This window comes from Nicotiana attenuata, chromosome 7 (genome assembly GCF_001879085.1).
Source record: "Nicotiana attenuata strain UT chromosome 7, NIATTr2, whole genome shotgun sequence".
Lineage (NCBI taxonomy): Eukaryota > Viridiplantae > Streptophyta > Magnoliopsida > Solanales > Solanaceae > Nicotiana > Nicotiana attenuata.
The window spans coordinates 62,502,284-62,513,636 of NC_031995.1; the positions used below are offsets into that span (position 1 = coordinate 62,502,284).

The 11,353-nt window shown below is 35.9% G+C and overlaps 1 protein-coding gene across 2 annotated transcripts; it reads right to left on the minus strand.

Annotated features, from left to right (window-relative positions):
• LOC109229212 (glucan endo-1,3-beta-D-glucosidase-like) lies at positions 4,830–10,717 on the minus strand. 2 transcript variants are annotated; one of them, XM_019394567.1, is made up of 7 exons: positions 10,408–10,717; positions 9,579–9,953; positions 8,477–8,766; positions 6,783–7,106; positions 5,811–5,988; positions 5,649–5,704; positions 4,830–5,059 (listed from the first exon to the last, which is right to left on the minus strand). In XM_019394567.1, the coding sequence occupies exons 1-7, from the start codon at positions 10,475–10,477 to the stop codon at positions 5,003–5,005; spliced, it is 1,350 nt and encodes a 449-aa protein (XP_019250112.1). In that variant the 5' UTR covers positions 10,478–10,717; the 3' UTR covers positions 4,830–5,002. The 2 variants fall into 2 exon arrangements, with proteins under 2 accessions (XP_019250112.1, XP_019250111.1); XM_019394566.1 differs by having other exon boundaries at positions 5,649–5,988; positions 10,408–10,716.

The following is an 11,353-nucleotide window of genomic DNA, read 5'->3' on the forward strand; positions in this document are numbered from 1 at the left end:
GGAAAAGAAGGAGAACATATGGCTAATACAGCTCAGATGGGAACAACAGGTATTCCTACTGCCCTAATGTCTAATCCAGGAGACCATAACTGGATAGTAGACACATGGGCTACAAATCATATGGTACATCAGCTAGGTTTGCTTCATAAATTCAAAGTATTGTCACAAATGAGTAAGAATAAGGTACACTTACTTACTGGAGAGCAAGTTACTATCACTAAGACAAGAGAATCTCATATATTTCAGGACAAGACAATTGGAGAAGTACTATATATACCTGAATTCAAATACAACCTATTATCAGTATCAAAGATCACCAAGGAGTTACAATGCTGTGCGGCATTCTTTCCTGATTTCTGTGTATTTCAGGAACTCTCAAGTGGGAAGGTGATAGGGATTGGTAGAGAAGAGGATGACCTTTATATTATGAGGAACAAAGGAAACTCAAATTCACAGCAAGTCTCTCAGAATAAGAATGTCATCAATCAGTTATCTGTAAATACCATTTCCAGTTCAATCAGTGAAGATAATTCCAAGAATAAGACTAAGACTATTGATCTATATATTTGGCATAGAAGACTAGGACATGCTCCTTTAAGAGTGTTGAAAAATATAGAAAGCTTGTGTAACTCTCAGCTAAAGAATCACATATGCTCTGTATGTCCTATTGCTAAACAAGCAAGACTACCCTTTCTTCTAAGCACTACTTGTTCTGTTAAGTCTTTTGATCTTGTGCATGTTGATGTATGGGGTCCTTATAAGGTTCCAACTCATGATGGTAAGAGATATTTTTTGACTCTAGTAGATGATTTCTCTAGATATACATGGCTCTTCCTAATGCCTACTAAAATAGATTCTATTGTGGTGCTAAGGAACTTCCTAATATATGTCAAAACTCAATTTGCCTGTGGAGTGGAATGTCTTACAACAGATAATGGTTCAGAATTCTTCAATGATCAGGTGAACAATTTACTCAAAGAGTATGGTATTGTACACCAAAGCTCTTGTGTGTATACACCGCAACAAAATGGTGTTGTAGAAATGAGACATAGATATATTCTAGACATGGCAAGAGCTTTAAGGTTTCAAGCATTTGTGACTTTGAGATTTTGGGGAGAGTGTGTATCCAGCTGTATACTTACTCAACAGATTGCCCATTATGTTATTGAAAGGTCAGTCACCTTTCCAGAAGTTGTTCCACAAAGCTCCTTCAGTACAACATCTCAGGGTATTTGGTAGTCTGTGCTATGCTACCACTGTAAAAAAGGGTGATAAATTTAGTCCAAGAGCAATTCTAGCAATTCATCTTGGATATTCCACAACTCAGAAGGGCTATTATCTCTATGATATGACCTCTAAGGAGTTCTTTGTAAGTAGAGACATTGTCTTTCAAGAAGACATTTTTCCCGTCAAGAATATGAGCACTGGTCTTTCTCCTATGTTCCCTGTGCTGCAACTAGTTGAACCTGATCCTCCTGCTGTGTCGGCTCCATTTCATTCACCTTCAACCTCTACTTCTGATCGTGATGCCTCCCAGCTTTCCCCATCATCTACTGTCAGGGATCCTTCTTCTCAGCCAGTACAACTTAGAAGATCCTCAAAGGAATCTAGACTACCTGTCTGGATGAGAGATTATGTTGTCCAACAGAAGTCCTCATGTCCATATCCACTATCCAACTATGTGGTGTATGACCACCTCACTCCTGCCTACAGGTCTTCATTAGTTGCTTATTCAGCAATTGCAGAACCCAAGACCTATGCAAGCCAGTATCAATCCACTGTGGGTGGATGCTATGAAGTCTAAGATTTTAGCTCTTGAGAGCAATAATACTTGGACAATTTAGACCTTCCTCCAGACAAAGTTCTTATAGGTTGCAAGTGGGTGTTTAGGGTTAAGTACAAATCCACAGGAGATGGGGAGATATATAAAGCAAGGCTAGTAGCCAAAGGCTACAGCCAGCAAGAAGGTTTGGACTACACTGAACCCTTCTCACCTGTAGCTAAGATGGTCACAATGAGGCCTATAGTGGCTCTTGTTGCTGCTTCACACTGGTTTGTGTTTTCAAATGGATGTTCACAATGCATTTCTGTAGGGTGATCTATGTGAAGAAGTTTATATGCAAATTCCTGATGGCTTTTCAAGCCAGGGGGAGTATCAGAAAGTGTGCAAGTTAAATAAGTCCTTGTATGGACTTAAACAAGCCCCTAGACAGTGGAACTTAAAATTGACAGAAGCATTGACATATCTAGTATTTATACAGTCACACTATGACTATTCTTTGTTCACACACAAGAAGGGAGAAGATTTGGTGATTGTGCTTGTCTATGTTGATGATTTGTTAGTGACTGACAATCTAAACCTGATTGAGAAGGACAGAAAGGACTTGCAGAGCAGGTTTAAGATGAAAGACTTAGGGGAACTGAAGTACTTCCTTGGCATAGAGTTTTCAAGATCAGAGAAAGGCATTCATATGTGCCGGAGGAAGTATGCACTTGAGTTATTATCTGAGACTGGTCTATCAGGAGGAAAACCAGCACTCACTCTACTGGAATTCAATCACAAACTTACCTCCATAGATTTTGATAAGGTGTTCAACAAGGAGAACTTGTCTGATGACATGCTACTTGAAGACAGAAGTGGTTATCGAAGAATAGTGGGAAGATTGTTGAATTTGACCATAACTAGACTTGACATAGCCTTTGTGGTACAGGTTCTAAGTCAGTTCATGCATGCTCCCAAGCAATCACATCTAGATGCTTCTATGAGAGTGCTCAGCTTCGTTAAAGGTAATCCTAGTCTTGGGCTGTTCCTACCATCAAATGGCACTCAAAAGTTAGTTGCCTTTTGTGATTCAAATTGAGGTGCTTGTGCAGAGACAACAAAGTCAATCACAGGTTATGCTGTGAAGTTTGGTGATGCCTTAATCTCCTGGAAATCAAAGAAGCAAGGAACACTTTCAAGAAGCTCAGCTGAGGCAGAGTTCAGAAGCATGGCCACTACTGTTGCACAGATAAAATGGTTAGTTAGATTATTTGAGGAGTTGGTGTATCAGTTGAGTTTCAGTTCAACTTACTGTGATAGCAAAGCTGCAATTCAAATTGCAGCTCATCCTATTTTTCATGAAAGAACCAAACACATAGATATCGACTGTCACTTTGTAAGGGAAAAAATTCAAGAAGGAATGATCAAAACTCAGCATATTGGTACAAGAGAGCAACTGACAAATATCTTTACCAAGAGTCTATGCAGTCCACAACATGATTACTTAGTTTGCAAGCTGGGAATGAAAAACTTGTTTTCATCCCTTAGCTTGAGGGGGAGTGTAGAAGGAATAGATGTGGGGTCCGGTAGTTAATTTAATATAGTGTAATTAGGTGAAGTTAGTTGATAAAGTAGGTTAGTTAATCAGCTGTATAAATAGGATTTAATTACATGTGTACAGTAGCCCTTAGAATTAGTTAGAACATTTTATCTAATACACTTAATGGAGCTTCTTCTTCTCCATCGACTTCCTTCCTCTTCTGCCATGGCTGATTTGTTCAATAAGTATATTATACGAAAAAAATAAAGATTCAATAGAAGGACATCTTTCTAGCTGAAGCTCTGATTTTAAATGGGAAATAAAGAAAGATTCAAAAGAGGAACACGTTTCTAACTTAAGCTCTTTAAAGAACTGCCCAGTTTCAAACAGTTAACCTAATTATGGAAGGGAAAGTAAAAGAGAAGACGTAAACATATATTAGTGAAATGCAAAAGAAACTGTGGATTTTCTGGTGGAACATAGCAGTCCTCGTTGACTCTTGCTACTCCTCATTTTCCTCAAAAGAAAAATTCCGCTACTCATTATCACTGCAAATAAGATAATACTATTAAGCAATATGACAATTACCAATTAACATAGAGCAAGTAAAATTCACTCATCAGCTCTTACATTATTTTTGACGTAACTGATTGTAAGTTGTAGCAACTAATATGACTTTGCGTATAACTTTGTGCCTTTGTCCTTGTCCTTTTTCTTCTTCATGTTTTACCTTCGTCAAAAGTCAAAAGTATTACTTAGTTCCTCCGTCCCATTTTAAATGTCGTTTTAGCTCTTTTCACTTTCATTACGAAAAATAATAAATACAAAATATAGCTTACTAAGTTACCCCTATTAAATATTTTTTGAGAATTGAATAGTATTAAAGAAAACTACTACTCCTTCACTATTAAGGGTATAATTGGAAACAACCATCAAATTTAGTTTTGAAATTATGTAGTGACAATTATTTTTTGAGCTAGAACGCCACTTCAAATGGGATGGAGGAAGTATTTCTTCAACAGATGAACATCCATTGGCTACTTGTCACTAGGGGTGTACATGGATCGGGTTAGCTTGATTTTATATCAAAACCAAATCAAACCAACTATATCAATTTGGAGTGGTTCAATTTTTGTCGGGGTTTTCGGTTTTTTTTTACATGAATGTTAATTTTTTGCTTGGTTATCAAAAAAATCAATTTTATGAATCATGATTTCAAGTTTTAGCTGTCTATTTTATATTTGATTAATAGAACATAACTTTAAAGAGTAATACCGAAGTTACCAAACAAACCAAAACCGAAAAATGAAAATCAAACCAAGCCAAAGTTTATTTTAGTATAGTATTGGTATAATATTTTTAACTGAAAAACAAATATACCGAACTAGAAATTTTGCAAAATTGTAGCAAACCAAACCGATGAACACCCTACATTAAACAGGCACGTATTCTTAGTAATTAAATTATTGTAGCACTCGCGGCCAAATGGAAGACGCGAGAGCAGCAATTGTTTGCACTCAATTGCAATGGAGATTTTGAGAAAGGCTTTAAGAAAATGATAGTATTAGAGGAACTATACACTTTAAATTTATATAGTTGAAGATCATTTTAGCAAAAGGAAAAAAGGGGAGGAGGGGATTATTTATCGATCAATTTATAGTTCCATAAACTAATCCATCATAATCAAATATATTCAAATACTAAAGTAGATTCTCTGCGTCATAAGCTGCCACCAGGATAAGTACAGCCATCGTAACCTAAGAAGAAGAGAGAAAAAAAAGTTAGTGACAAAAATAAAGGGCCGATTAATCAAAGTAGCAAATATGGTAGCTACAGCCTTGCAAAGCAAACTGGAGAAATTATCAATTTGTTCAATATTTTGATAGGGTTGTGTGGAATTGTTAGGGGTTGCAGATAAGATTATGCCGGGATTAAAATACATGGATCGTAATATTGGAAACTAAAACTCCACGGATTGTTTAGTGCTTATAAGTTGTCTGGTTTATTGCATTAACAATAGGACCAATAAACGTTGTATAATCCAAAACATGTGTTTGGTTTTAAACTGTATAAATTTGAATACACATTTGTTTCTAATTTTGACCTTGAGAATACTGATAAGGGATTTGACATAGTCAATCATTGAATTGTTATTCCACATTGGATGTGGTATAAAATTGTATACCAAGATTTAAGTATAATTTTTACCATTATTACCTTTACAGAAATAAAAATGCAAGCAAACAAAGTTCATAACCCCGGTAACCAAGCAAGAGGTAACATATTCGATCAAGTACTGAAATGGTGTTGTGAAGAAGTGTTGGAACAAGACAAGAAGAAACTTACTAGGATTTGTTGAGGTGAGGGCAGCGGTTTGAGAGAAGTCGCAGTTCCAGGGATTCCTGCCAGCAGTTTGGTAAAGAAGATTCATAGCATAAGCAGCATGTGATGCAACAGTATTTGGTTCAAAGCAGGCGCCGCCTGCTTGAATAGGGGTACAGTCAATACCAGCCTGGCTACAGGCATAGTCAAGATTAGCCTGTAATTCAGCATCAGGTGTTCCCGGCTTTGGCATGCACCAACCAGCTCCTGTTGGTTTTGGTGTAGCCGGAGTTACTGGAGTTGTTGGTGTCGTGGGAGTTGTTGCTGGTGCAGGACTCACTGGAGTTACTGGAGCTGTAGGAGTCTAATAAGAGATGCAAAAACAACAAAATAATAAGGAACTTCAGCATGAAATGTATTTCCCGTATAGGCACATGCGTATTATTTGATGTTTGTAACGATGTTAATGTCCTTCATTATATTACTAATGTACTCTATCCCATCTTATTCTAATACATTGATATGTACTACCTCCTATCCATATTTTTTTAGATTTTTGCATACTCCCTAACAGAGGTGGACCCGGGATTTAACGCGATGGGGGCAAAATATTTTATTCAATCAGTGCCCCCTAAAGGCTTTTAGCGTTCAGGGTGCCAAGTAATTTAAATTAACCATTTTCAAAGTATACATATATACATATACAAAATTTCTGCTGAAGTTTACGGAGTCCGGTGACCCCTCAACATAATACATAGGTCCGCCTCTGCTCCTTAAGGAAAATATTTAATAACTTTGGTCAAGAAGTTTGTCTAAACTACCATTTATCTCTCTTAAACATCTAACTTAATTAACATTCCATTAAATAGAAAAGTAACAGTGAAATTGAAAACAATAGTATAAATGCTCTTTGTTTTCTAAAATAGTTACATATTTCGAAGCAGATTAAATTTGCGAAAACTACTTATACTTGGGACTGGACAGAGTACTACTTTAGTCATATTATTCTATGATTTTCAGAAAATAGCATATTGTACTCTTGAAAACCTGAATTTAGGTATAATCTGAGAGAAATTAGTTATTATGTCCTTTGAACCCTTTTTTTTATATATCAAACACGTCCTTGAAACTTGTTGGATGGCAAATAATTGTTCTCACCTGCGCATTTTTTGAGAGGCCAACGTCATAAGTCACAGAAAGATCAGGTTTGAAAAGTCCAAATGAGCGTTCCGAGCCAGGCCCAGGCTTCAAATCCTCATCATAGAGGGCAAATATATAGGTATCAACAGATATGCCAGGCATCAATGGAGTGCCAACCATAGACCTCAAGTGGTTTATCAAGTTACCGTTATAAGCTTTTGCATTATCCACACTCGGGCCTACTTCATTTGGGTCTCCCTTGTATGGCCACCCTGTCTCAGCAACCACAATTTGAACTTCCTTGAATCCCCATGCATTCAGGGCAGAATGTACAGCATCAACCTGCGCTCAAGAATTTCCCCACATTAAAATAAGCAACAAGAGCACAATTACTGATATTGGGAATAGAGGCGGCTATGGTATTGGAGCAGTTGATTCTGGTGAGCAACTAATGGATTATTTATTGATATTGGTACTAGAAGCGGCTAAGATATTGCCGCAGTGGGTTCAACTAACTGTTTTCTTCTCGGATCATATGGATATATACACACACACATACATATGGAAGGAATGAAAGAATAGGAAAAAATTGTGGGTGTACATAATTGAACAAATAAAAACTTGCACTCGAAACTCATTTGTTCGAAATCCTAATCTGCCTCTGACTCGAGAACATGAAAATATAACAAATTGGTACCATTTATGATTTGTCAAAACATAACATGTGCACTATAAATATGCAAATTTATAATATGCTTATTTTACGTTTACTTTGATTTACATAATTGTGATGTTAAATGTTCTTCTGAAAGTAACTATACATTTTACGGAGCTGCACACCCGACTTGGGAAAAAAACTGTTCTTATTTTTAATTCACAGCTAAATATGTCCAAACAGATTAAGAACTAAGAAGATATCACAATGATTTTGTTTATTAAATTGTAGTCCTTGTAGAAACAAGAGTCAAGCTTTCCCATTAAATACACTTGGGAATCAGTAGCTTGTCCATTTATTTCAAAAACATATCCAGCCTGTCATCAACACACAAGAGTCAAGATCAAGAGCACTAGATGCTCTTTAGTCCCATCAAATTGCACAAAAAGGCCAAGGGAATAGAGGTCGTTGATTCAATTATTATTGCCTTACCTATTATCAACCACATATTTATTTCCACTACAGGAAAAAGAAAAGAAACCCATAGTTTTGTAAATTGTGAAAATTTCGACTACTTCTTAATTTGATATAAGAAAATTCATACTCCGTCCACAATTTACCTTTTATTTTGGTCCAAAATAAGTGTCCATTCACATAATCAAGGAATTAATTTTATTTTTTCCAAAATTTGCCCTTATTTACCTATTTCAATGTGTCAAGGTAACAATTAATTAAGGTTAATTTAATGAATACATCTTTTTTTCTCTAGGATTTCGTATTTTCTTAGTGGGTGTGCCTAAGGTAAAATAAAATGACGAAGAATTAACCCAAATAGCCGTTTACCAGACAGCTTAAACTAAAAGTAACCGGTGGATGTATATTGTATGCATAATTTATGTATTATATGTGTATAATTGTGTATGTATAAACTATGTATATGACTAGAAAAAGTAAACAATGAATATGGAAGGCTATTTGTGTAAAGATCCCTAAAATGATCACTTATTGTGGACCGCAAGGAGTATATTTGGAAACTACTATAAAGAAATTAACTGACCTGTGCATCAAACATGTTCATGTATTTGATACCGGATCCTGAGTCGACCCGGCCAGCATTTGGTTGGAAGAGACAGAATGCCAAGGTTTCAGGTCTTGGATCACTCTGATATGCAAAGAATGGGTATGGATTGATCATCAAAGGTGAACCATTTTCCTTGTGAAATTGCAGCAGAGCTTTCAGTGTGTCTCCAAATACTGGACTGAATAACCCGGAAGAAGGCGGGTCGGACTGAGACAAAATGGACATGGCGTGTACCGTTGATACCTTGATTCTCCCACCGAGGGAAGCTGAAGTTTCACGTAGTTAATTCGAGTTCGCAGCACCATTTAGGTTAAAAAATTACCACTAGCACATATTTCAGGACTACTATTATTTAACCATAGTACAATAGCTCCTTCTCAATTAAAATTACCACTACACACGTTGCAAGATAATTACTCCTTTCATTTGTATATAGGTTTAGTTCATTTTGCCCCGAAGAGAATGACAGGATCACTTTTGAAGAATTAACTCAAATATTCGTCCATCTGACCATTTAAATTAAAATAGCCGGTGAAAGTATAATATATGCATAATTTAGGTATTATATGTGTACAATTGTGTATAATTAATGTATAATCTATATATATGACAAAAAAAAGTAAACAATGAATGTGACCCACTATTTGTGTAAAGCTGCTTGTCAACCCACCACTTTTAATAAATCAAATAGTTTCTTTTAACTATAATTTTCTTTGAATTTTTTGAAGAAATAAAAGACTCTTAGACCTTAGGACATACCAAAATTACCTGTAAAACTTGTGATTGAACGTACCACGACTTTTTTATGATTATAAGAGCATGTTACTGAAAAGTTTAAAGTTACAAAAATTCCTAATATAGAAATGTGTTATTCTATCTGAACAAACTAAAAAAGAAAGAACTTCATGTAAAATAGACTAGATTGAGTATGATTATAGATGTGTGACATAAAACATTTGATTGGTACATTTTGTTTTAAAAATTCTATGTCGAATTATAAAAAATTAGATGACTTGACTTCTAAATTTCGCGTAAGAAACAGCAGTCAAGATCTCAAAAACATTATTCAACTACCTACCAGCATTAAGGGCGTTTTGGACATTTTGCATGGCCGGCAAAAGTTGAGGAATAAGGTTCTGATCTCCTGAGGTCACGACTTCATTACCGACAGTAACAACAATAATCTTACTCGCCGGATAATAAGCCAACACATTAGAATTAACCCATTGGCCCGCGAAATTCGGGTCGGATGCAAGCGCCGGTATATCGCCATTAGCAGCGCCGATCACAATTCCAATGCCGGTATTCGCCAACGCTTTTATAATCGCCGGATCCGCCCCATACAACCTCACCTTCTCAATCCTCGTCGACTGAATGAGCTTCACCGTCTCCGTCACCGGCGGGAGGTTATCAGCGAGTTGTCCATAGTTAACGCCGACAAAAGCTTGAGACTCTGAATTTCAAAAGGAATATTTATTAGCGAGTGAATTAATCGTGAGTTAGCTGACTCGGACTGAGTCAACTCAGTATTAAAGAACAAAATCGCATTGGAACTTGTTTTATCATACATACACGTCATTTTCAGATAAAGACAATGAATTTTTATCTGTGTGTGCTGTAACTTGAACAATTTGTGAACAAGTGTTCACCAACTGTGATAACACCGTAAGACAATTGAACTAATACTATAAATCTTTTTAATAATCAAATACACAATTTAAGCAAAATTATACTGTGGATTGATACAGAGGAGAAAAAAAGGAAGAAGCTAAGGTGCTGAAAAGAAGCCAGGCTTTTGCCAGAAAGCATAAAAGTATACATTCTAAGGAAAAGTTGGAAGACGAAAAGTTGATATTCACGTCTTAATCAGTGAAATAATTGTTAAAAAAAAATAAAAGTGAAAATACCTGCGGAAGAAAGAGATTGCAATAAAACAAGGAAAATAAGGAAGAAACTCGAAAGCTTTTGTGTAGCCATTGAAGAGGAAGAAGAAGTAGAAAGATTTTTAACGGTAAAATGTGAGATTTATGGTATTCGAAATCGAAAGTAGTATGAGAAAGTTTGGCCTCGTGGGGGTGGGGTAGGTGGATGTGGGGTGAGCTTATTTGTCAGTATAGAGAAAGTAGTGAAGTAGATTTAAGGAGTGAGGTTAGAGGGAATGAACGTGGGTGCAGGGTTCAGTACACTAGTACAGAACAGAGACACAGTTTCGGTGTGTTTTCGTTTAGGTCTTGGTCTTAGTAATATACGGCTCCGTTAGTCAATTTTTATATTACATTGTTTGACGTTTGGTGTGAAACCATGAGATAATTTGTCATATCTTTTGCTTTCACCTCCATATACCCGATTCATACGCGTGAAATTATGGTGATTAAATGCAAAGGCGAATTTATGATTTCTAAATTATGAGTGCACCATTAAAGAATAAGGAAAAGAAAATATTAAGTGAAATCGATTCCTAATTTTCTATTACTTTGATAAATAACTTAACCTTCAACCTTCAACCTTCAACCAAATGTGACATTCAACCTTTTTGGAACATGAGTGCCAATAAATAAGTAGTAAATTAACTTTAGAAAATGTATATATAAAATACGTAATTTAACGGTGATTGCATGGGCTCACATGCACCTTTATTTTGGGTTAAACCTGCCCCTACTAAATATGGTAAAAGAAGAAGAGATAGACTTAAAAGTAATTTCGAACGACTTATAATTTCGTGAAATTCATGCAAATTACCCAATGTAAAATAGGGTACATTAAAAGAAGAGAAATTTTCATAAAGCACTAGTAATTAGCCATCTATAGATATCATTTGCTATATTACAGATTATAGATACCTTTTGTGTTGTT